The following is a 27,389-nucleotide window of genomic DNA, read 5'->3' as shown; positions in this document are numbered from 1 at the left end:
TTCAATCGCAACAATACACGAGCACACAATAGATTTAAGCTTAATGTGAACCGCTCCAATCTTGATTGCAGAAAATATGACTTCAGTAATAGAGTTGTTAATGCTTGAGATACACTACCAGACTCTGTGGTCTCTTCCCAAAATCCCCAAAGCTTCAACCAAAAACTGTCTACTATTGACCTCACCCCATTCCTAAGAGGACTATAAGGGGCGTGCATAAGAGCACAAGCGTGCCTACCATTCCTGTCCTATTGTTTCCTTTCGTTATTTATTTTGTCACAATATACATAAGCATCGCACAAAATGGTTATATAGTATCTAAACATATATATGAGGAAATATGAGGAAGTATGAGCATATATGTATAAGAATAAAAAATAATAGGACAGGAATGGTAGGCACATTTGTGCTCTTATGCACACCCCTTATAGTCCTCTTAGGAATGGGGTGAGGTCAATAGTAGAAAGTTTTTGGTTAAAGCTTTTGGGATTATGAGAAGAGACCACAGAGTCAGGTAATGTGTTCCAAGCATTGATAACTCTGTTACAGAAGACATATTTTCTGCAATCTAGATTGAAGCGGTTAACTTAAAGTTTAAATCTATTGGTTGCTCTTGTATTATTGTAATTGAAGCTGAAGTAGTCTTTAACAGGAAGGACATTACAATAGAATGATTCTATGAGTTAAACTTAGGTCTTGTCGAAGGCGACGGAGTTCTAAGTTTTCTAAACCTAGGATTTCAATGTTATATCCAATTAATTTAGTTATTACGTACTCATACTTATATATATATGCTTATATATTATGTAGTTATTTCATGCTTATGCTTATGCTGTTGTGACAAAATAAATAAATAAATAAAATAAAATAAAATAAAATAAAATAAAATAAATAGATCAAGCTGAAGGCTCAGCCTGATCTGCGAACCAACTTGGTTTGTTTGGCTCCTCCCTCCCCAGTGATGGGACTCAGCCAGTTCGCACCACTTCAGGAGAACCGGTTGTTAACTTTCTGAGCAGTTTGGTGAACTGGTGGTTGGAAGAAATCATTAGGGCAGAGAACCGGTTTTTAAATTATTTGAATCCCACCACTGTCCCTCCCTCCCCCTACTTTCAGATTACGCATGAATGCAGCATGAGACCCACCCCCCATCGGCCTGCGACAGCCACTTCCCAAGAGACCCCCCCCCCGCCTTCCAGCAGTCTTACGTCGAGGACTTCCGAGAGGATGGAATGAAGTGACATTGGTGATTCCATGAGGGTAAATGTTGTATGGCCGGCTGGCCAAATTCTTAAACACAATCTGAAACGAGACAGTTTGACATTCCGTTCAGTCGCTTTGCGGCATTCCGGATGCGGAACAATGTTACGTATCAAATCTACCAACATAGAGAAATGAAGACCTTCCAAATCATGTTTAATCCCAAAATTCTGCCCCCCCCACCCCTCACCCACCGATGGCCGTTATTAGAGGAATGTTGAGGTCCAATAATACACGAAAAATGTATTTCTTTTACTTTCTTTCCTTTTTTTAAAAAAAATTTTTTTTTATTAAACATTTTTCAAAAAACAGAAAAAGTATCTTCAAACGATAGGTTTTTTTTCCAACAATTTCGCAACGGTTAAACATTTTCTTACTTGTCCATTTTTTTCTCCCTTATTTCAATGTATCCTTTATACATACGAGTCTAATATTAATTTATTTAGATATATGCATATAAATAACAGTGTACCCAATTTCATTTCTACAAACTACATTTTTTTCTGTTTCCTCTTATTTGTTGTTACATTTCAACTCCTATATCTTCCTTATTTGATCTTTCCTTTGCCTTTTATCCCTCTCCTCTAGCCATTCATACTGTTTCTCTCACAATGTGTAATATTCTGTTTCCTCTTTTTCTTGTATCTCCTTTGTGAGTTTATCCATTTCTGCACATTCCAAGACTTTTCTAATCAAATTATCTTTGGTCGGTAAGTTAGTGTATTTCTTTTACTTTTTTCAAAAAAATTTTTTATTGATTTTATTACAAAGACACAACACAACACAAACATACATAACATAAACACATAATATGTGTTTTCTTTTTACATGACAGTTTCATTCATCTTCTTTCTGCTTTATGTATTCCCCCTTTCCCTTCTTTTTTTATTATCTTTGTATTTATCGTTCCTTTATATCTAGTTTTATTTATATTTACAATATTTTACACAAATATTGTTTGCGTAAAATATTTACACAAAATATTTACACAAATATTTTAAACAAATATTTACACAAAATAAAATAAACCAAATATTTACACAAATACCCTATCCCACCAGACTTGAAATCCCAGGCTTAGAAAACTTGGAACTCCGTCGCCTTCGACAAGACCTAAGTTTAACTCACAGAACCATCTATTGTAATGTCCTTCCTGTTAAAGACGACTTCAGCTTTAATTGCAATAATACTAGAGCAACTAATAGATTTAAACTTAATGTCAACTGCTTTAAACTAGATTGCAGAAAATATGACTTCTGTAACAGAATCATCAGTGCTTGGAACACTTTACCTGACTCTGTGGTCTCTTCTCATAATCCTAAAAGCTTTAACCAAAAACTTTCTACTATTGACTTCACCCCATTCCTAAGAGGACCATAAGGGGCGTGCATAAGCGCACAAACGTGCCTACCGTTCCTGTCCTATTGTTTTTCTTTTCTTCATCCTATATATATATGCTTATACCTCCTTATATTTCCTCATATATGTGTTTATATACTATATAATCTTTTTGTATGATTCCTACATATATTGTTGTGACAAAATAAATAAATAAATAATAAATAAATTTGTTATCTTCTCTTCTCCATCCTTTATTTCTCTTTAGTTTTTCTTTTACTTTCAAAAAAAGCATTTCTCCAAAGAACATTACAGGTAGTCCTTGATTTACAACACTTCGTTCAGTGACCGTTCAAAGTTACAACAGCACTGAAAAACGTGACTTACGACCAATATCCACACTTACGACTGTCGCAGCATCTCCTACGATTTATATTCAGATGCTTGACAACTGACTCACATTTTTGACAGTTGTAGTGTCCCCGGTTCTTTTAATCCCCTTTTGCGACCTTCTTAGAAGCAAAGTCAACGGGGAAACCAGATTCACTTAACAACCGTGTGACTAATTTTAACAACTGCGCTGATTTACTTAACAACTGTGGTGAGAGATGTTGTAAAATGGGGCAAAACGTAACGAATTTCTCACTTAACAACAAAAACGTTGGGCTCAATTACGGTTGCAAGTTGAGGACTATCTGTATACTTTAATTTTCCAATGCTTTCAATAATAAATATTGCAGTGAAAAGAATGGAAAAGTTATATTCCCGGTGTCAGGAAAAGATTTCTGGAAACGTGTGACCTCTCTGTTTTGGAAAAGGCAATATTTTCCACTAGTCGAAAGATGCAGCAATGTGTGTTATTATAGCAGAGATTTTTGTGATACTGTCTCTTACAATCAAAACTTATATTGTTGATCTACAGAGGAATTATTGAGTCTGTCATTTGCACCTCTATAACTGTCTGGTTCGGTTCTGCAACCCAACAAGAAAAACACAGACTTCAGAGGATAATTAGAACTGCAGAAAAAATAATTGCTACCAACCTGCCTTCCATTGAGGACCTGTATACTGCACGAATCAAGAAGAGGGCCGTGAAAATATTTGCAGATCCCTCGCATCCTGGACATAAACTGTTTCAACTCCTACCCTCAAAACGACGCTATAGAGCACTGCACACCAGAACAACTAGACACAAGAACAATTTTTTCCCGAAGGCCATCACTCTGCTAAACAAATAATTCCCTCAACACTGTCAGACTATTTACTGAATCTGCACTACTATTAATCGTTTCATAGTTCCCATCACCAATCTGTTTCCACTTATGACTGTATGACTATAACTTGTTGCTGGCAATCCTTATGATTTATATTGATATATTGATCATCAATTGTGTTGTAAATGTTGTACCTTGATGAACGTATCTTTTCTTTTATGTACACTGAGAGCATATGCACCAAGACAAATTCCTTGTGTGTCCAATCACACTTGGCCAATAAAAATTCTATTCTATTCTATTCTATAACAGTGAATTTATTGTTAAGGACCATAGGTAAGTATGAATTTTCTTTTGGGTTCATAATATAAATTTTTTAAAGTTACTTTTAGATCAAATGAAAGATTGTTTTGTTACCAAAAATAAATACCTTACATTTTTTAACAAAGGTGCTTTTTTTTCAAGAGGCAACTGGACTTTCTGGTTTTTCTTTGAAGACGTTTTGCTTCTCATCCAACAAGCTTCTTCAGCTTCTCTCAGAAGCTTCTTCAACTTCTCTCAAAGCTGAAGAAGCTTCTTGGATAAGAAGCGAAACGTCTTCAAAGAAAAACCAGAAAGTCCAGTTGCCTCTTGAAAAAAACACCACTTTGGGACAACCATGATCTGGATCAGGGTCTCAACCTTGGTCCCTTTAAGACTTGTGGACTTCAACTCCCAGAGTCCCTCAGCCAGCAAAGCTGGCTGAGGAACTCTGGGGGTTGAAGTCCACAAGTCTTAAAGGGACCAAGGTTGGAGACCCCTGACCTGGATGACTGAGAATCTCCATAGACTTCTTTGCATTTGTAAGTGGATATGGCCCTACGATGTGCATATATGAATTCTTGTGGGAAAGAAAGATAAATGACCTGGTTGATTGAGAAACTCCATAGACAAAGGTAAAGGTTCCCCTTGCACATATGTGCTAGTCATTCCCAACTCTAGGGGGCGGTGCTCATCTCCGTTTCAAAGCCGAAGAGCCAGCGCTGTCCAAAAACGTCTCCGTGATCATGTGGCTGGCATGACTAAACGCCAAAGGCGCACGGAACGCTGTTACCTTCCCACCAAAGGTCGTTCCTATTGGTCTACTTGCATTTTTTATGTGCTTTCGAACTGCTAGGTTGGCAGAAGCTGGGATAAGTAACGGGAGCTCACCCCGTTATGCGGCGCTAGGGATTTGAACTGCTGAACTGACGACCTTCCGATCGACAAGCTCAGCATCTTAGCCACTGAGCCATCGCGTCCCACTAAGAACCTGCATAGGCACTTAATATTTAACAAATGAATGTGAACATGCCACATTTAAGAATTTTTCTCAGACTTCAGAGTCATCATAACTAGAACGAGTGAATTTCTTAAGCAGATGACCTCCTTCTATTCAAACTTCTATGGAATCTTGAAAACAATTTGGTTGGTTGGTTGGTTTGCTTATTTATTTACGCAGTGCAATTATTTATCAATTACTCATTTCCCTCACGGACTTGAGAGAGTATACAATTAATAAAAGCAATCAATTTACTGCTAATTAACTAAGGCAGACCTGGTGCGGTCAGCAGAACACTGATATGCTCTATTGGAGGGGGGGGAAATGGACTACCGCTATTAAACAGATGAAAAAGGAGGCAAATGGATACAACAAAGGGTTTGTTATGACTAAGTCAGGGGTGGGCTACTGAGGGTTGGCAGGGGTTCGGGAGAAGAAAATCTATGGAGCTGACTAAAGAAACTTGTTAGTCAGAAGCAACCCATAAATAAAACCCAGTTAATAGAAGCCATCATTCAATCTTGGTTTCACATTATAACAGCTGAAGAACTAAAAGACTTGGTTCACTCCATGGGAAGAGTTGTAAGGCCGTCATTCATGCTAAAGGTGACCCAACTAAGTATTAACTGACATGGTGATAATTTTTGTATATCTTGCTTTTTCTATGGTGATAATTTTTGTATATCTCATTTTTTCCATGATACACTTTTCTTCTTTATACTGTAACTGCTATTCTAACAGCAAATCCTTCATAAAAGTTATTGCATTACATTTTTGATTCAAATTATTTTTCCGTTGGTATACAGTATAATTTTATGGTACTACTCCCCAAAAAATTAGTGTTACAATTTTGTGAATTTTGTACAAATGGTTTCCATAATTTTGGCCACTACTGTACATGAACTGAACATTTCTGATAAAATTCCATTAAATATTTTGATAAGGAAACTACAGAAGGATCCTTCTGCAGTTTGGATCATGGAGCCCTGACGGCTCACCAAAGACTGCAAACGCTATTAGACAGTGGAACAGCCAACCTTCTGAAGTCATGGAGGTTCCATCAAGTGGAAGGTTCCAAGAAAAGATTAGACAGCCCTTGGTCTGGGATAATCTGAGGATTCCTTTCAAGGTCCTTATCCATCCAAACCTAGGTTTCTACAATATTTCAAGGGCCAAAGGATTCCCAGACTGAGCCAAGAGGATTTCTCTGCATGGCACCAATATTTTTCTACCACTCACGATGACATTCTCAGAAGAGAGTATCTCATCACTTACAATAAACTCGTCGCCAACTTCTCCTTTGAGAACAGGTCCCAGGAGGCCCAAATGATCTGGTTTGGTTGCCTTCCGCTTGTTGAAAGTCACATCCTCGTATTCCACAAACATGGCTTTTTTATACTTGGACCCGATCCGCTGGGGGCCATTTTCCAGAGATTTGCTATAGGTGCTGCGGAGGAGAACAGAAAGCCAGGGCTAGAACTCAAGAGAAATATTAGATTGGTAACAGTTTAGCAATTCCTTATTTATTCAGATGCCCTTTTATCCATTATTTGCAGCATCACTGAAATGCTAAGGCATGTTTGGTATGACCCCTGTTCTCGTGAAGCTGACTATATTGCTTGTGTTGCTCCCAGACTGTAATTTTCTGTCAGAGTATGAATATTCATAGACTGGAATAAGTCAGCCAATGGGGGCTGTTTGGATAGACATAGCAACAGGTCAGCCAATGAGGGCTGTTTGGTAACTGAAACATAGCATTTGTTGTATGGGGCCATAAGAGACAGTTTGGAGTCTGGGCGTGGCTTAACTGTTCTGTATATAAGCTTGAGCGGACTAGCTTCTCTCTTCTCCATTTTTTGCCTTCTCCATTTTGTGCTTCCATTTTATGCTGTGTTTGTACTCACTATTTGTTTTCTCTACAACGTGAAAAAACCTACAATGGTATTGTATATAAAGACATTTTCTTATGTAGATGAATCCTGCAGAAGTATTTAATTGTGTGTCTGATTGTGTATGATGCAATGAACTCTGAGATTTTCCAATTTCAAGTTTTTCATACTGCTATAACCTGATCCCTCTTCCTTAACCCATCATTAGATTAAAAAATTAGTACATTCCTGTCCGCTTCTTTTTACAGAAGCAGCAATCCTCTAGCGTTTCTGTCTCTGTCCTTTTGGACAGCTGTCTACTTCTAACATAGGACTCTAGGGTCCCTTTTCAATTCTGTTATTCTATTATTCTGTTCTGTTAAGTCCCATCATCACCATTAGTGCACAGATAAATGTAATCAATTTGTCCAAAAACTGACCAAACGTTTTATGACACATCATTACAATGGATTAATCAACTAATCTGGCACTTCTATGTTTAACAGATTAACAGAGTTGGAAGGGACCTGTGCTGTTCAGGTAGTAAATTAGTTACCTTAAGAGTTATGAGCTGTCTCCTTAAGAGATTGCATTGTGGGAGATGTAGACATAGATTGCATTATGGAAAATGTAGTCCAAGACATGTGACCACATCTGTGTGTCCGATTGGCCACTGAGGCTCTCTGCCCAGGCTACAGGACAAAGACCCGGCCATTATGCATTGCCACGGAGGAGAGAAGCATGCTTTCTGACCAGGGGGATAGATCTATTGTCATTTTACACTAGGAAATGAGACAGATTACGAAATAAGGATGAATCTCACCATGACTCACCACACGATTGTAAGTCTATGATTTTGAGAATACCCAAATAAACTTGATCTGTATGAAAACCTGTTTCCTAGAGTTTTACTGCCTGTTCCCAGTGGACCCAGATGCTTTGGGGACAGAACAGGACCTTATAGGTCATCTGGTCTGGCCCCCTGCCTGGGCAGGAGACTCTGCACCATTTCTGATGGGGGGTGGTCCAGTTTCTTCTTGAGGCCTCTGGTGGTGGGGCTCCCGCAGCTTTCGAGGGCAGGCTATTCCATTGGTTAATTGTTCTCACTGTCACAAAATTTCTCCTTATCTCTAGGTTTCTAACAGATGCCAATCCTTTAATGAGTCTTCATCACCAAAGCTCCCTAGGCATTCCTTATGGATTAATGGAATTTCTAGCTGACCCTAAGGCAGGGGTGCTATTCAGCAGGTTCTAACAGGTTCTGGAGAACCAGTAGTGGAAATTTTGAGTAGTGCAGAGAACCAGCAAATACCGTCTCTGGCTGGCCCCAGAGTGGGATGGGAATGGAGATTTTGCAAAATCCTTCCCCCAGGAGTGGGGAGGGAATGGGGATTTTGCAATATCCTTCCCCCAGGAGTGGGGAGGGAATGGGGATTTTGCAGTATCGTTCCCCTGCCACGCCCACCAACCACGCCCACAGAACCGGTAGTAAAAAAAATTGAATTTCACCACTGCCTTAAAGCTATAAGGAAGGAAACAGGACGGTTGAAAAAAGTCAACCCAAAAAAGGCAGAAGAAGAAAGATTTATTATACCTTAATTATGCTAAGTTTAAGTAAATCTGCAGAATTACAATCGTCCTTTCAAGAGTCGGTATGATAAAAGTCTTTCTTTGTTTCTGAGTTTGCCCAGCAACAAAGGTTTGATCAGAACATCATAATTGCTTGAGGTGATTTACCTGTCCAGGTGAGTGGGCTTCACTGGGGCGTAGTCCCAATCACCTTCCTCTGCAGCAATATAATGCATCCAGGTCACAGGTAGTCTTTTGGCCCGAGAACGTCCAGCAATCCTGGGGGAAAACTCATCCAAGTCTATCACCGTGCTTTCCATATCCTCTTCCTCGTATTCATCATAATAGTCCTCACTTGGAGACGGTTCTGCCATCCTCAGCTTCTTCTGAATAAGTTCTGGACAAATGTCCACTTGAATTAAGGCTTCCATGCCAGCTGAAAGTTAACAATAAACCAGATATTAGCCAGGTTTCACTTCCTTTTTGTTGGAAGCAAGGTTTAATGCTTGCTAAGACAGTCAAACAGGGACACGGTGGCTCAGGGGCTAGGACGTTGAGCTTGTCGATCGAAAGGTTGGCAGCTTGGCGGTTCGAATCCCTAGTGCTGCCGTGTAACGGGGTGAGCTCCTGTTACTTGTCCCAGCTTCTGCCAACCTAGCAGTTTCGGAAGCATGTAAAAATGCAATTAGACAAATAGGGACCAACTTTGATGGGAAGGTAACAGCGTTCCGTGCACTTATATGTTTTAGCCTCCAGTCCCCTAATAGTCTTGGTTGCTCTTCTCTGCACTCTTTCTAGAGTCTCCATATCTTTTTTTTGCATCGTGGCGACCAAAACTGAATGCAGTATTCCAAATGTGGAATACTGAGCCTTTGGCGTTCAGTCATGCCGGCCACATGACCAATGAGACGTCTTTGGACAGCGCTGGCTCTTCGGCTTTGAAACGGAGATGAGCACTGCCCCCTAGAGTTGGGGGCAAGGGGAACCTTTACCTTTACTTTAAGACAGTCAACCTGCACTTCAGATCTGGTATATATTATTTTTATTTATTTATTTCATCAAGCATGTATTTTATGACAGATACAAGTGTAAACATAATTATAAATACATAAAAAGGATACAAATAAAAGAAAACATTAGGACAGGGACGGTAGGCACGTTGGTATTCTTATGCATGCCCTCTTAGGAATGGGGTGAGGTCAACAGTAGATAGTCTTTGGTTAAAGCTTTGGGGATTTTGGGAAGAGACCACAGAGTCTGGTAGTGCATTCCAGGCATTAACAATTCTGTTACTGAAGTCATATTTTCTGCAATCAAGATTGGAACGGTTCACATTAAGCTTAAATCTATTGTGTGCTCATGTATTGTTGCGATTGAAGCTGAAGTAGTCTTCAATAGGAAGGACATTGTAACAGATGATTCTATGAGTTAAACTTGGGTCATGTTGAAGGCGGCGTAGTTCTAAATTTTCTAAGCCCAGGATTTCAAGTCTGGTGGCATAAGGTATTTTGTTGCATTCAGAGGAGTGGAGAACTCTTCTTGTAAAATATTTCTGGACATGCTCAATTATATTAGTGTCCGAAATGAGGTATGGGTTCCAGACAGGAAAATTATTTATTTATTTATTTATTTATTTATTTATTTATTTATTTATTTATTTATTTATTTATTTATTTATTTATTTATTTATTTATTTATTTATTTATTTATTTCACCAAGCATGTATTTTATGACAGATACAATTGCAAACATAATTATAAATACATGAAAAGGATACAAATAAAAGAAAACATTAGGACAGGGATGGTAGGCACGCTGGGGAAGCTTTCAAGTGCCAAAAATTCCTCCTGTGGTGGGTAGGACGAATCCCAAGGCATCCATTGACCAAAGGCAAACAGTTGAGAAAGGAAACTGAAATCCTCTTATCATCCTTAACTTACTTTGGTCCTTTTGCTGGCAGATAAAACACCTAAAGCAATAGTTATCAACAATATTTGTTTTGTAAGAAGTCCCATGCAACCCAGGAAGGATCCAAAGGAATGATCCAAAATATCGTATTTTGTTTTGAAACCTCCATATCAGTGGTGGGTTTCAAATTTTTTTACTACCGGTTCTGTGGGCGTGGCTTGGTGGGTGTGGCATGGTATGGCATGGCATGGCTTGGTGGGCATGGCTTGGTGGGTGTGGCTTGGTGGGTGTGGCTTGGTGGTGTGGCAGGGAAAGGATACTGTAAAATCCCCATTTCCTCCCAATCTGCTGGGAGGCAGAGAATAGATGAGGGCAGGGCCAGTCAGAATTTTTACTACCGGTTTTCCGAACTACTCAAAATTTCCGCTACCGGTTCTCCAGAACTGGTCAGAACCTGCTGAAACCCACTTCTGCTCCATATAATTATTTTTTATTTTTTTTAAAAGTTAAATTGTGGTTTTTTTTTGTTTATGTTAAATGGAAGTCACACTCTGTATCTCTGACACCATCAATCATCATCTTCTTTTAACAACCCCATAATCCCTTGTGGGGTGGAATCTGGGCAACTGAATGGAGCTGAGAGTTTACTGGCCGGATGCCCTTCTTGTCGCCAATGTAGAGGTTTTTTCCCCTCCCAGCAGATAGATTCTCATTGTGCCCAGTGGGAGAAATAACAACCTCTACCTAGGATTGAACTCACAGCCTCCTGATTGTGAGGCGAGAGCTCCACCTCTAGGCCACCGCACCACTCTGACGCCATCCATCGTGTTGTTGTTTAATTGCTAAAAGCAAGTACCTTGCTGGTGTGATGGGATCTGGCAGAACATCCGAAATGTGCCGTTGGTTCTGGGTGTGGTCTCGGCAGTGAGGAAAACAGCGGGGGAGATGTCCAGAGTGGCAAGCCGATGTTCTCTCACCAAGAAACTGTGACCCTCAAGAAGTATGGAGTGAACTTCAGGCCGGGTGCCCAGGCTAATGACATACCAATAAACAGGCCTCTTCTCACACAGCTTGAGATCTGCAGGTAAAGAAAAGAATAATGTCCTAGGTGAGATGCTTAGTGATGCTCAAGGCAACATGTGGGTGAGATGCAGGAGTTCAAACTTCCAACTTCGTATTTGCAAACCAAGGAAGGAATCTAAGTTCAAACCAGCATTCAAAGCTTGCCCTTCACGGTATTATGGCCTGCAGATTTGCTAATAATCAGGACAATCGATAGCGATACAAATATATTGGGAATCAATGCATAGATTCCTAGAAATCCTAGAAATCGTGTAGCAAAATGCATTATATTAGGGCAAGCGTAGTTACAAATGAAAAATGCACGCGTTGGTAGAAATGGAAACGAATGTGAATACTTAGAGCAAAAATTGAAAAATAAACGTTCAAGAGTCATAAACGAAGTCGGGTAGTCACAGAAATGAAGAACGGAAAGCAACTTGGAGAGAGTTGTCTTTTCTTATTATTTTATTCTTTCCTAGTTCATTCAATTTATTACTATTAAGTGACATGATCCGAATGGTTCTTTGAGCAATCCCAGAGATGTCTTCCTTTAGTTTCCAGGAGACAGTTACATCAGACAAAAAATTCTTCATGTTGTGAGAAATAGAAATATTTCACATTTTTATCTATCTATCATCTATCTATCTATCTATCTAATCTATCCATCATCCATCCATCCATCCATCTATCCAATCTATCCATCATACATACATCCTCTATCTATCTATCTATCTATCTATCTATCTATCTATCTATCTATCTATCTATCTAATCTATCCATCATCCATCTATCCAATCTATCTGTCATACATACATCCTCTATTTATCTATCTATCTATCTATCTATCTATCTATCTATCTATCTATCTATCATCTAATCTATCCATCATCCATCTATCCAATCTATCTGTCATACATACATCCTCTATTTATCTATCTATCTATCTATCTATCTATCTATCTATCTATCTATCTATCTATCTATCTAATCTATCCATCATCCATCTATCCAATCTATCTGTCATACATACATCCTCTATTTATCTATCTATCTATCTATCTATCTATCTATCTATCTATCTATCTATCTATCTATCTTCCATCCATCATCCATCTATAATACATACATACATACATACATACATACATACATACATACATACAATATATCCGTCATGCATCCATCCTCTATCTATCTATCTATCTATCTATCTATCTATCTATCTATCTATCTATCTATCTATCTATCTATCTATCATCCATCCATCATCCATCTATAATACATACATACATACATACATACATACATACATACATACATACAATCTATCCGTCATGCATCCATCCTCTATCTATCATCTATCTATCTATCTATCTATCTATCTATCTATCTATCTATCTATCTATCTATCTATCTATCTATCTATCATCCATCTATCTATTTATCCCATCTGTCCATCCGTCCGTCTGTCTGTCTATCTATCACATATATATGGCCTATCTCCAATGTCATGTATTGGCTGGCATGGTTTATAAAATGTGTGGTCCTTTTTGCCAGACTCTTACCAGGCAGAGACGAATGAGTGAACCCATTGATGGTATGAAACAGATGTTGAGTCGATGGAGACTTTGAGTTTCCTCTGATGTGAGAGTGAGAATACCAGCTCTTGTCTGATGGAGACGTTGAAGAGAGAGAAGGATGCAAGTAACAGAGTTTAATCCAAGAAACTCCAAATCACCAAGAAAACCATTATCCACTGTTTCTGTCCTACAGGTCTATTATAGGAAAATTAGAATTAGTCATTGAATTTAAACAGTTTCCTACAGCTGCAGATGAGTTTGTTTTATAAACGGTCCTGACTGCAGTTTGGCCATAAACCATGTAATTTCTATCCTGTCTTTCTGTCCGGATCTGCACCTTTATGTAGTGTAGAAACCAGTCTTAAACTAAAATAAAAATGAATTTAATCTGTTAAATTAGATAGCACAGTATGCAGCTAACCAAGAGATGCAATCTAGAATGTTGGTTAGACATGAAGAATTAAACCTGTTAGGAACAAGCGAAGCCTAGATCCTACAGAAAGGTGTATTAACTGCTGATGACTTTATTCAATGGAATAAAAACACAAGTACGAGTGGGGCATAAACATGTCCTTTTCTCTCCTTCCTCCCCATTCTTCCCTTACCTTCGTCAAATACAGAAAACAGCAGCACAAATTCTTGTATTTTGCCCCCGGAGTTTATACTCATCAAAGCTCCTGCAAAGGAGAAACTCTGTAAAAGCTATCAAAACAAAATGACAAAAAGACTTTCCACAGATTTTTAAGCAGATTTTCTAAACTGGAGCAAAACAGGAATCCTGAAACATCTTCACTGTCTACTCCATCCTCCATCCTCCTCCATGTTACGCTCAGGTAGCTAGGCATTGGAAGGATTTACGAGTTCCCGGAGTAATTTTAAGTCACCTTTTATTTCTCAGTCCTTACACGTTCTATGTTATGCTCTGTGCAATTGTGATATTTCATTTTTCTAATTTCACAGTGCGGCTGTAATTGAACTCATGCATGAGATAATACATGGAATTAAACTGGAATGTTTCAGAAAAATGCTGTCTAAATGCCAGGTGTCAGAGGCAGAGATGGGCCAGAACCATCTGGGAGTGATGCGCAGACTCCGGAGCCTCCAGAGGCGGACAGCAGAGAGGCTGAGAAATAGGAGAAGCCTGTTATTAGTGCACACATGCAAAGAGCTGCCAGAAGGCAAGAACAGCTAAAGCAAAAAGGACGACTAGGGAGTAAGGCCAGGAGATGATTGGCCCCTCCCATAAGGCTTAAAAGAGCAGCAATGGCTCTTGGGCTCTTTGTAGGAAAGCAACATTGCTACATTTGTTTCTAGCGGTCTTCTCTTGTTTCTGAACTTTGTGGGACTTTGCCAAGAAAAGCCTTTGGCAGGGTGTCAAAGAGGACAAAGGTTTGTGATAAGGCCGAAGGACTTTTTCTGAAGGATTTGTTTTGGAATTAATTTGGACTAAGCTGATAATGAAGTAATTCTTAGCTGTTCTAATAAAATACGTTTGTTTAGGACTGATTGTGTCTGGTAATAACTACTTGGGCCTAGGTCACAACAACAACTGATCTTACCTGGCTTACAGACCAGCAGTGGTCCAATCAATCCAGAATTAATATCCTTGACGCTGTCCACATGGGAGGAGTAGGCATAAGTTAAGCAGTGTGTGTCCGATTCAGTTGGCCCTTGATCTTCTAAAATCTCCCACACATAGACATGGATGTGACCAGGTTCTACAGCATCATCTTCTTTCTCTAGCTGGCTGGTGAAATCATCATAGCCTGCCCCTGAAAACATACAAGCACTGTCATCCATGACTTATAAAGGTTGAGGTCATATAACATGCTAAGCCCAAACCATGCAAACTACACTGCAGATGGGCCCAAAGGCTGAATTTGATTGCACACTTCACTCTGGCTCTTGAATAGAAAGTTGAGCAATAGCAATAGCGCTTAGACTTGTATAATGCTTCACAGCGCTTTACAGCCCTCTCTAAGTGGTTTACAGACTCAGCCTATTGCCCCCGAACAATCTGGGTTCTCAGTTTACCGACCTCAGAAGGATGGAAGGCTGAGTCAACCCTAAGCACTCTCAGGATTGAACTCCTGGCAATGGGCAGAATTTGCCTGCAATACTGCCTTCTAACCACTGTGCCACCATGGCTCCTAATGCAGCATCCGATACAGCAATAGCAATAGCACCTACTTATATACTGCTTCACAGCGCTTTACAGCCCTTTCTAAGTGGTTTACAGAGTCAGCCTATTGCCTCCAAACAATCTGGGTCCTCAGTTTACCAACCTCGGAAGGATTGGAAGCCTGAGTCAATTTCTGGGTTCTATCATATCGCAAGATCTCAAATGGACAGCTAACATCAAAAACCTCATTAAAAAAGGACAACAAAGTATGTTCTTTCTGCGCCAACTCAGTAAGCTCAAACTGCCCAAGGAGCTGCTGATCCAATTCTACAGAGGAATTATTGAGTCTGTCATTTGCACCTCTATAACTGTCTGGTTCGGTTCTGCAACCCAACAAGAAAAACACAGACTTCAGAGGATAATTAGAACTGCAGAAAAAATAATTGCTACCAACCTGCCTTCCATTGAGGACCTGTATACTGCACGAATCAAGAAGAGGGCCGTGAAAATATTTGCAGATCCCTCGCATCCTGGACATAAACTGTTTCAACTCCTACCCTCAAAACGACGCTATAGAGCACTGCACACCAGAACAACTAGACACAAGAACAGTTTTTTCCCGAAGGCCATCACTCTGCTAAACAAATAATTCCCTCAACACTGTCAGACTATTTACTGAATCTGTACTACTATTAATCGTTTCATAGTTCCCATCACCAATCTCTTTCCACTTATGACTGTATGACTATAACTTGTTGCTGGCAATCCTTATGATTTATATTGATATATTGACCATCAATTGTGTTGTAAATGTTGTACCTTGATGAACGTATCTTTTCTTTTATGTACACTGAGAGCATATGCACCAAGACAAATTCCTTGTGTGTCCAATCACACTTGGCCAATAAAAATTCTATTCTATTCTAAAAAAAAAAAAAATTCTATTCTATTGAGCTGGTGAGAATTGAGCTGCCGAACTGCTGGCAGCCAGCAGTCAGCAGAAGTAGCTTGCAGTATTGCATTCTAACCACTGCACCACCATGGCTCTAGCCAGCAGTGGAAAGAATTTGAAGAGCGTGCAAGAGGGACAATTGGGGTGTCGCCCTCACCTTCAGAAGATTTCCAGTAAGATACCCCTTTGGCATGAATATTGAAGGGACGGGAAGCCATATTCTTAAAGGTCACAACCACCTTGTCATAGACTTCGGCTTGGACGATGGGGCCCAGAAGACCTGATGGAAAGAAGAGAAATCGTTACGGGCTGAAGTTCTGCTGATTGTGAAGGAAAGACGAGATGGGAATTGGGCTTTGGAAGGGTCCTCCATCCCATCTCAAGTTGAGCAAGAAGAAATTCCAAGGATGGGTTTGGATTTCTTTGGGTGAAAGTGACCTGTTCTTTCTTTATTTGCAAATATGTGAAAACCTTTGATTCACACACCACTATTGCAGGTTCACACAGCTACTATTACATCGTCTGCTGACTGAGTTTCTTTTCCGGTGATGAATCTTCCCTTAAGTACATACATAGCATGTTCCCATTTATAAGCCTAGATAAACGAGGCATACATGAACTTCCATCCATCTCTTGATCGTTTAACTTCCTATATTGGTAAGCAAATGAACATTATAAACGTAGAGGACTTGTTGTTTCTTATATTTCATTGTTTTTAACGTGTGGCAACACATCGGTAAATAAAGCTAATGTAGCTGTCTCACTAACAATTATCAAGATAATTGTTATTTATCTTATACAATTATAATTATGCAAGAGCAACCTCCGGAGGGCCTTGCATGGGGAGACCATTTTCATCCTCCACAGTCTCCTAGAAAGGCTCTGGAACCTGGGGAGAGCAAAAAATGGGCCTTCTGGTCCCACCAGAAGTTGTCAAATGGGCTGTTTCCAGCCTCCGGAGGGCCACTGGGAGTGTGAGGTGGGGAAGGCTGTTTTCACCCTCCCCAGGCTCCTAGAAAGGCTCTGGAGCCTGGGGAGGGTGAAAAACGGGCCCACTGTCCTGTGTGCCAAAAATGAGGGGGGTCGCAAGGGGGGGGTCGCGCATGCAGGGCTCATGAAATTATGGGTGTGGGCACACGCACGCACGAACGACCCCCTCCCCACGCTCCCCCCACTTTTGGCACGCAATGGCAAAAAGATTAGCAATCACTGGTGTAGGGTCTCCTGGTTAGGCGGAGGGTTGGACTAGATGACCTATAAGGTCCCTTCTACCTCTGTTAATCTGTTAATATGTTCTCCCCATCTCTTCCAAGTTAGTAAATAAGGCAATATATTTTGCACCAATTCTGGTTCCCAAATAGTCTTCTAAGAGAGTTGCATGGACTCCGTATTATAGCAATCAATCAACCTAAGATATTTTTCAGTGTAGGAATAACTCCAGTAAGATCCCCAAATTCAGCTGAGAATCTTGCAAGCAAAAAAGACTCTTTAACTTACCCATCCAAACAGGTTTGGGTTTTACTTCTCTGAATGTAGAATCTGTGTATTCCAAATAAATTGCCTTCTTATATTGAGAGCCTGGGTTAGGGGAAGACAACCTAAGAAATTAAAAAAGAGTTAGTCAAAGAAGAAAATTGAGATCAAATGCAGACTGGGTTCGGCATTTCAAATCCTGCACTGTTGATCTGCATCGGGGTGAAATCCAGCAGATTCTGACAGGTTCTGATGAACCAGTAGCGGAAATTTTGAGTAGTTTGGAGAACCGGCAAATACCACCTCTGTAGCTAGCAGAATGTTTACTGGCCAGATGCCCTTCCTGTCACCAATGCGGAGTTTTGTTCAGCAGATATATTGTGTGCCCAGAGAGAGGGCAGTGTGCCCAGAGAAAGAAATATCTGCCCCTACCTAGGATCGAACTCACAGCATCCTGATTGTGAGGCAAGAGCTCCAACCTCTAGGCCACCGCACCACTCTGGAACACTTCCTTGCCTCCACTTAATCCAGGTTCATGGGTGTTTGATTCAAGACCTAACAAGACTGAATCCAGTTTCATTTTTCCAAAAGTAGCCCAGGTCAGCGAGGTGCCACTACCTATAGTGATGTGCAGTTATAGGACATCTCAGGGGTGAGAAATGTAAAATTTGTTACTGTGGGTGTGGCTTGGTGGTGGTGGGGTAATGTGACTGGGTGGACATGGACAACTTTTTTTTTTACTTTTAAAAACATTTTTTCTACAACCTCCTTGGTCGAAGAGGTTGTAAAAAAATGCTTTTAAAAGCTTGCGATGATCAGGCAACTCAGCTGGGATCACCAGAGGGAAAAAAGCTTTTAAAGGGTTCTGATGATCCCAGCTGAGTTGCCTGATCGCCAGAACCTTTTAAAAGCATTTTTTGTATAATCTCTTCCTCCTCCTCCTCCTCTCCAAAAACCACACTCCCTTCTAGCACTGATGATGTTACCTTGATGGATCATGAAACGTCTGCAAGAAAACAACCGAGCTCAAGAGAGCACCAAGGACCTCTCATTGCAACCCACGGCGACAAACCCCCTTTTTTATTGATATTTTTTAAAATATACTTTCTAACATTTCTCCAAAGTTGACGTAGGATTTCGTCGTCCTCTGCTTTCCAACATTTATTTTGCACGGGAGAGCCCATAGGAGGAGGGAAGCAGATAGAATAGAATAGAATAGAATTTTTTTATTGGCCAAGTGTGATTGGACACACAAGGAATTTGTCTTTGGTACATATGCTCTCAGTGGACATAAAAGAAAAGATACATTTGTCAAGAATCATAAGTACAACACTTAATGGTAGTCATAGGGTGCAAATAAGAATAGAATAGAATAGAATAGAATAGAATAGAATAGAATAGAATAGAATAGAATAGAATAGAATAGAATAGAATAGAATTCTTTATTGGCAAGTGTGATTGGACACAAAAGGAATTTGTCTTTGGTACATATGCTCTCAGTGGACATAAAAGAAAAGATACATTCATCAAGAATCATAAGTACAACACTTAATAGGGTGCAAATAAGAATAGAATAGAATAGAATAGAATAGAATAGAATAGAATAGAATAGAATAGAATTTTTTTATTGGCCAAGTGTGATTGGACACACAAGGAATTGCAGAACCCAGCACGTCTACCTTGTTACTAGTACTATTGGAAACATTGGTGGGCCACTAGCTATCAGAGGTCAGACGTCCAAGCCTGCTAGGAAAAAATCTTGGCCAGCAGGCAAGTTTCCAAGAGTTTCTCCCTAGGATGACTCAGACCAGCCAAGGAAATCCGGGCATTAGGAGCAACTGCAAAAACAAATAATGGGGAGCTGTGGCTTTTGAGTTTCATTTCAGGAGTTGTAAATCATTACAGGGGAGAACCAGGTTGGTGTCGTGGTTAAAGGCATCAGGTGAGAAAGCAAGAGATGTTGAGTTCTACCTTTGGCACAAAGCCAGCTGGGTGTCCTTGGTGCCAATCAGAAAGGAAGAGGCAAGGACCAAACCACTTCCGGAAAGCTTTGTCAAGAAAAACCGCAGGGATTTTTGGATTTTTCAGATAGCCTCCGAGAATTCCAGACAATTGAACTGAGAAGGGGGGTGGGTGGGAAATCAGTCCAGGTATCAAGATCCTGTGAACTGTTAATACCACTTTATAATGCCTTGGTAAGGCCACACTTGGAATACTGCATTCAATTTTGGTCACCACGATGTAAAAAAAAGATGTGGAGACTCTAGAAAGAGTGCAGAGAAGAGCAACCAAGACTATTAGGGGACTGTAGGCTAAAACATATGAAGAATGGTTGCAGGAACTCGGTATGCCTAGTTTAATGAAAAGAAGGACCAGGGGAAACATGATAGCAGTGTTCCGATATCTCAGGGGCTGCCACAAAGAAGAGGGAGTCAAGCTATTCTCCAAAGCACCTGAGGGTAGAACAAGAAGCAATGGATGGAAACTAATCAAGGAGAGAAGCAACCTAGAACTAAGGAGGAATTTCCTGACAGTGAGAACAATGAATCAGTGGAAAAATTTGCCTCCAGAAATTGTAAATGCTCCAACACTGGAAGTTTTTAAGAAGAAATTGGATAACCATTTGTCTGAAGTGGTGTAGGGTTTCCTGCCTAAGCAGGGGGTTGGACTAGAAGACCTCCAAGGTCCCTTCTAACTCTGTTATTCTAGTATCTTAGAAGTGAACTCTCCTGATCACCTTCCCCTCCACCCCCAAAAATGCAGTTCTGCATAAAACAAATTTTTTTCCTTATTTTAGAATTTAGAAACAGACCACGTTTTAATTTAAGCAGCACCACAAAAGCACAATTAAAAGTTAAGCTCAGAGTCAAAAGTATAAGGACGTGGTGAAAGGACAAATTCCAAAACTCCCGCTAAGACTTTCCAAAGTCAAAGTACCCTGTTTCCCTGAAAATAAGACAACCCCCGATAATAAGCCCAATCGGGCTTTTGAGCACATGCGCTAAAATAAGCCCCCTCCCCAGAAAACAAGCCCTCCCTGAAAATATTTAACCGCATGCACAGCTGGTCCCCACCATTTCCTCTGGATAGGGTTAGGGAGACAGAGCTGGAAATCGGGTAAGATGGCAAGAGGATCCCCGTCTTGCTCCACGCGCCCCAAAATAATAAGACCTCCCCAAAAATAAGGCCAAACGCTTATTTGAGGGTTCAAAAAAATATAAGACAGGGTCTTATTTTCGGGGAAACACGGGTTATAGTCATCTCAGTAAAGCCAACCTGCCAAAAAAAAAGAGGATATTTTGAGTGATTGGAGCATTTGGCACCATTTGTTGTCCTCGGTATGCAAAATTCCGCATCGAGGCCAGAAATAACACTGCATGCCATTGTGTACAAGTTCCCGATCACAATTTGGTCTTTGCCAGCTAGGAAATGGAACAGTGACCTTTGGGGAGAAGAATAAGTGAGCCCTATAGGAGGAAGCCCTTGGCAGTTTGGGCGCAATCAGGTGAAGAACAGTTGCGCAATGTTTTTTTGGGGAAAGAGGGTCCATCGGTTGTAGTGATGCCATAAAATTACTTCTATTCTTAAAGGGTAGTTTCTGCTTTTCTGAAACTGTGTCATACTATCTCTTTTCCCACCATGCTGCAAAATCAGTGGTGGGTTTCCCATATGCTTGCCACCGGTTCGCCGCACTCACGCACGCTTGCTTCACTCACACGCTCGCGCCTTCCAGACACGTGCCTGGCCTTCTGCATGCTCGCTGCGCATGTGCCTTCCATGAATGTGCCGAGTCCTGAAAATGTGGCTAAATACATTACATCTGGGTCAGGTGTGAAATCTAAAAATTTCCCTACCAGTTCTGTTGTTCGTGGCTTAATTGGTGGGTGTGGCTTGGTGGTCAGGTGACCCAGTGGATGTGGCTTGGTGGTCAGGTGACTGAATGGGCATGGTCAATAATAATACATAATGCAAATAATAAAGCATACAAAACTTGGGAGTGCACCGGTCTACCTTCTTTAAAAATAGAGGCACTATTCTTTAAAAATAGAGATATAAAAGATATAAAAGATATAAAAATATTCTTTAAAAATAGAGGCACTGGTCTACTAATTGCCTTTTTTTGGGAGGCACCAGTCTACTTTCTTTAAAAATAGAGGCACCGGTCTACTAGCCGCCTACAGCGCTGATCAGCTGTAATGCGGCCTGTTGAAGTACTGTGGCAGTCATTTAAGGCCATTTGCAGCCATATCACCACCGAGAGCTTCAGGGACAGAGAAAAGGAACAGCGAGGCGTAAGCGGGGGGAGGGGGCAGGGATTTTTGCTACTGGTTCTCCGAACTACCCACCCCCATTGCTACCGGATCGTGTAATCCAGTCCGAACCGGGAGCATTTCACCCCTGATCTGGGTGGGTGGGCAGGCCGGGGCTCACCTGCAGTCGCCGCTACTGGTTCGCCTGAATTGGCCTGAACCGGCTGAATACCATCTCTGTGCAAAATGTTTGGTTGTTCTTATAATTCAATATAACACATGAAACTTCTTCAATGTTTCAGTAGTATTTCACTTGGTCCAAAAGTATTATCCCTTTCATAGGTTGGTTTCTCACCCCTCCTCTCATGGAACTATTATCCCTTAATTCTGTACTTCGCTTTGTCTAATCTCTCCACTTTTCTAGCTATCTTCTTTGCATTTCATCCCAAAGGTGCTTCTTCAAAAAGCAACTGGCCTGCCTGGTTTTTCTTTGAAGATGTTTCACTTCTCATCCAAGAAGGGTTGTGGCCCGCCAGCTGCCAGCAGAGCTGGTGGCAGACTCGGATGATGAGGAGGTTGGGGAAGAACTTGGCCCAGTGCTGGAGTCTTGGGAAGGCTCTGATGGGTACTCTGTGTCAGATGCAGAGATGGAGCCAGGGCCGTCTAACATTTTCTAGCCACCGGAGCGGCAGCTGCCATTGGAGGCTGATATGAGTGAGGAGGAGAAACAGCTGGGGCCTGTTCCGGATGCATGTATGCGCAGAGGAGTTAGAAGAAGTGAGGAATGGAGGGCAAGGAGTTGACTCAGGAAGCAAAGCATGCATGGAGGCTGAATGGCCCCTCCTTGACTGGGGAATGAATAGAAGGAAAGGGGACCGGTTGTCGTAGGAGACAACAGTTTGTATTTCTGAATATTTTGTTCATTGTCTTTCGTGAGTTGCCAGAACTTAATTTGCAGCTTTCCAGCTGGTTGCTCACGGCCTTGCAATTATCGCAAGGAACTGATAAGGTCAGTTGCTGCATTTAACTCCTTGCAGGACTCTTGCTTGGACTTTTCGGTGGGTGAATGCCATTAATTCACCAGAGTTTTTTTCTAACAAGGAATCTGTTTCTTGCTTCTGCTAAGGCGGAACAAGAAGCTTCTTCATCCAAGAGCTTCTTGGAGGAGAGCTTCTGAGAGCTTCTTGGATGAGAAGTGAAACGTCTTCAAAGAAAAACCAGAAAGTCCAGTTGCTTTTTAAAAAAAGCACCTTTGGGACAACCATGACCTGGATGACTGAGAATCTCCTCTTTTTTACAAGAGGTTGTAAAAAAAACTGCTTTTAAAAGGTTCTGGCGATCAGGCAACTCAGCTGGGATCGTCAGAACCCTTTAAAAGCTTTTAAAAGGCTTCTCTGGTGATCCCAGCTAAGTTGCCTGATCATCAGAGGTTTTTAAAAGCATTTTTTTACAACCTCTTTGGCTGAAGAGGTTGTAGAAAAAATGCTTTTTAAAAGTAAAAAAAAAAAAGTTGGCCACGCCCACCCAGTCACATTATCCCACCCATCCACAAGCCACGCCCACAGAACCGGTAGTAACAAATTTTATATTTCACCATTGCCTTATTCCATTCTGGACAAGAACTTCAGAGCTGGATCTGATGAGTCTAAATAGCTCATTATGATGCTCTTTGCTCTCTTGCAGATGTTTCTGGGGTGATTTGAGGGAAACGTAGACTATCTGATTTACTGATCAACCTTCTTTAAGTGCCCTTAACGCAGAGTTAGGACGCGGTGGCTCAGGGGCTAGGACGTTGAGCTTGTCGATCGAAAGGTCGGCAGCTCAGCGGTTCGAATCCCTAGTGCTGCCATGTAACGGGGTGAGCTCCCGTTACTTGTCCCAGCTTCTGCCAACCTAGCAGTTTCGAAAGCACATAAAAATGCAAGTAGAAAAAATAGGGACCACCTTTGGTGGGAAGGTAACAGCGTTCTGTGCGCCTTTGGCGTTGAGTCATGCCTGCCACATGACCACGGAGACGTCTTCGGACAGCGCTGGCTCTTCGGCTTTGAAACGGAGATGAGCACCGCCCCCTAGAGCTGGGAACGACTAGCACATATGTGCAAGGGGAACCTTTACCTTTACCTTTTAACGCAGAGTAATTCTTGTGTTCAGTTGGGGACCGCTGACTCTTCAAAAGGCTATTCATTCTAATGCTATTCTATGGTTGCGCTCCAGATAACCTCGTAAGTTGTAAGATAATGGATGTAAAGCTTTATTTCTTTACATATCTGTCATCAACTGAATTTCAGCATTTTTATTTCTGATATCTTCTTAAGAATATTTTTTCCCCGATTGTTCGTGTTTGGATTCTAAAACTCTGTGTGCATGTAATACATTATTGTATACAAAAAAGTAAATAAAAATATGCATGGTGTAGCAAAACTAGAATAGAATAGAATAGAATAGAATAGAATAGAATAGAATAGAATAGAATAGAATTTTTTATTGGCCAAGTGCGATTGGACACACAAGGAATTTGTCTCAGTGCATAAGCTCTCAGTGTACATAAAAGAAAAGATACCTTCATCAAGGTACAACATTTACAACACAAATGATGGTCAATATGTCAATATAATAAGAAACTTGGAAACTTGTTGACATTTTTAGGATGGCGATATTCATTCATTAGTTTTAATTATAGAGTCCTTTTTTTTTTTTCAAAACTGCTATGAAAATGGAAGAGGATGAGACATCTTAGGAGCAATGGCCTGTGCTTTATTCTCGCGGAGAATGAAAATCGAGGCGATGAAGGGGACATAGTACAAGAACCAAAGCTGGAACAAGGTGGGGGACTTTGTGGAGTCCTTGGTGTCCTGAAATTCTTACCTAGCTGGCCAAAGAAACATCTGCAAGCAAACAACTAAACTCAGAGAACATGAAGGATTCCACAGTTCAACCCTGAGCTACAAATATTCTCTTCTGTTGAGACCCAGGTTTAAATCCTTCTCTCCCGCTGCAACATGTATTGAGTGATTTTGAACAATTCATGCAAACAACCTCACAGTGTTACTGTGAAGATAACAGAAGGACTAATTAACTTAAATTAGCTTGAATTAAATTAGAGGGCAGGACAAGAAACAATGGGATGGGAACTAATCAAGGAGAGAAGCAACCTGAAACTGAGAAGAAACTTCCTAACAAGGAGGACAATTAACCGGTGGAACGGCTTGCCTTCAGAGGTTGTGGGTGCTCCGTCACTGGAGGTTTTTAAGAAGAGACTGGACACAGTATAGGGTCTCCTGCTTGAGCAGGGGGTGGACTAGAAGACCTCCAAAGTCCCTTTCAACTCTGTTAATCTGTATCTGTATCTACTTCCAAGGTCCCTTCCAGCTCTATTCTGAATTGAATTGAGGAAAAAATCCAGAACTAACCCTATTCTATTTTATTCCCTCTTGATCACAACATTATGAGATGGAACCTATCATTAAGTGTTGTACCTTACGATTCTTGATGAACGTATCTTTTCTTTTATGTACACTGAGAGCGTATGCACCAAGACAAATTCCTTGTGTGTCCAATCACACTTGGCCAATAAAAAATTCTATTCTATTCTATTCTATTCTATTCTATTCTATTCTATTCTATTCTATTCTATTCTATTCTATTCTATGAGATGGAACCTCAAGAAAGTCCCACAAAAGAAGCTTGCTGGTTTATCTAGATCAGCATGTTTTCTTCTTTTTCATCCAGGTGTTTATTGGGTTTATAGGACTATTACTCTCATAGGAACATCTTGAGGGCATCATATAAACTAATGCAGTGGTGAAATCCATTTTTTTACTACCGGTTCTGTGGGCGTGGCTTAGTGGGCGTGGTGTTGCTTGGTGGGCATGGCTTGTGGGCGTGGCAGGGGAAGGATACTGCAAAATCTCCTTTGCCTCCACACTCCAGGAGGAAGGATATTGCAAAATCTCCATTCCCACCCCATTCCTGGGGGGAAGGATACTGCAAAGTCCCCATTCCCTCCCCACTCCTGGGGGAAGGATATTGCAAAATCTCCATTCCCATCCCACTCTGGGGCCAGCCAGAGGTGGTGTTTGCCGGTTCTCCGAACTACTCAAAATTTCCGCTACCGGTTCCCCAGAACCTGTCAGAACCTGCTGGATTTTGCCCCTGAACTAATGGTATTAGCAGCTTCCTGGTGTCTCCAGTGGACATTTCCCCCGTCACCTGCTGAGCTATTTTAATTGGAAATGTCAGGTCCTCCTACATCCAAAAAAAGTCCACCTATCATCGTACTCTCTGCCTTTCCTAAAAGTTCAACTGACCCACTTGAAGGAGACCTTCCATACATCACCCTACTCCTTTCATCCCTTTCTACTCTACTTGACCAAGAGGTGCTTCATCAGCTGCAGCTGGTATCTAGAAAGGCTTCAAGATGGTGACTTGCTGAACACAATGCAATCAGGCTGCCAACACTTCATTAAATAAATGTTTCTTTTCCCTTCACTCTTGGCACATCCAGCAGAGAGGAGTCAAGTAGGGCTAAGGAGATTAGAAGCAGGAACCGAACAGGAGCTGAGTGGTACAAATTAAGGATAGAAACGCACAAAGCTATAAGATTATTGGTAATACCATATCATAAAACCATAACCTCTCCCTATGGTTCTCAAGACAATTGGGACCAAAACCTTTTGACAGAGGTAGAGTCGGTTAGTAGAGATGAGAGCTGATATTCCCAAATTCTGAAGAACTTCCCAACTCTACTCTGTACTGAAACTACATTCCCAAACTTTTAGTAGATAATATATTGATGCTGTATTATTACCCATTCTGTCTGTCGGGCCTATAGTTCCATTCCTTCTCCACGGCTCCAATGTAATATCGTCTGGTGATGCCAATGCTTTCCCGAAAGACGCAGCACAACCAAATAAGTCCGAGTGACAGCAACCTCCACATGGTCTACCAGCATCTGCCAGCGGTCTCCGATTCAGAGGGAAATCCAGAAGAAGAAGGAGACAAAACAGCTTGACCTATTCGGCAAACTCCATCCTCAGGTTGCTGTGAAACACCAGTGGGTTTTCTGACCTGCCACTGGAGAGAGAAACATGGTCACAGCACACGCCACACTATCAGTGTGCTGGAAGTTATGAGTGAACAGCAGGGTGGGGAGTAACAGGATGAGAGAGGGGAAAAGGAAAAGCAACCGAGGAAAGTTTTAACCTCTTGTTCACTGCAGGTTTCCAACTCTTTAGAAGTATCTTGCCAATGCAATCCTAAATCGCATTAACAGAGGGATACAATCAAGATCAAGAAAGGTACTGATACCACTCTATAAAGCCTTAGTAAGGCCACACCTAGAATCCTGCATCCAGTTTTGCTCACCACACAATAAAAAAGATGTTGAGACTCTAGAAAAAATGCAGAGAAGAGCAACCAAGATGATTAGGGGACCAGAGACAAAAACATACAATGAAAGGTTACAGGAACCGGGCATGGCTAGTCTAGTGAAG

General features: G+C 41.0%; 1 protein-coding gene across 1 annotated transcript in view; it reads right to left on the bottom strand.

The window, feature by feature from the left end:
• Window positions 1-27,023, bottom strand: part of F8 (coagulation factor VIII) — a 61,337-nt gene extending 34,314 nt beyond the window's left edge. Inside the window, exons 1-10 of the mRNA XM_058196900.1 lie at window positions 26,705-27,023; window positions 17,672-17,772; window positions 16,332-16,454; window positions 14,660-14,872; window positions 13,706-13,777; window positions 13,086-13,190; window positions 11,314-11,535; window positions 8,718-8,985; window positions 6,388-6,559; window positions 1,209-1,302 (exon numbers count right to left, since the gene is read on the bottom strand). Of these exons, the coding sequence (XP_058052883.1) occupies window positions 1,209-1,302; window positions 6,388-6,559; window positions 8,718-8,985; window positions 11,314-11,535; window positions 13,086-13,190; window positions 13,706-13,777; window positions 14,660-14,872; window positions 16,332-16,454; window positions 17,672-17,772; window positions 26,705-26,835 (1,501 nt within the window). The 5' untranslated portion in view covers window positions 26,836-27,023. The remainder of the gene's footprint in view (window positions 1-1,208; window positions 1,303-6,387; window positions 6,560-8,717; window positions 8,986-11,313; window positions 11,536-13,085; window positions 13,191-13,705; window positions 13,778-14,659; window positions 14,873-16,331; window positions 16,455-17,671; window positions 17,773-26,704) is intronic.
• Between the last annotated feature and the right edge of the window lie 366 nt (window positions 27,024-27,389).

The sequence above is a fragment of the Ahaetulla prasina genome, chromosome 11 (assembly GCF_028640845.1).
Source record: "Ahaetulla prasina isolate Xishuangbanna chromosome 11, ASM2864084v1, whole genome shotgun sequence".
Lineage (NCBI taxonomy): Eukaryota > Metazoa > Chordata > Lepidosauria > Squamata > Colubridae > Ahaetulla > Ahaetulla prasina.
This window is presented reverse-complemented; position numbering and strand designations above follow the sequence as displayed.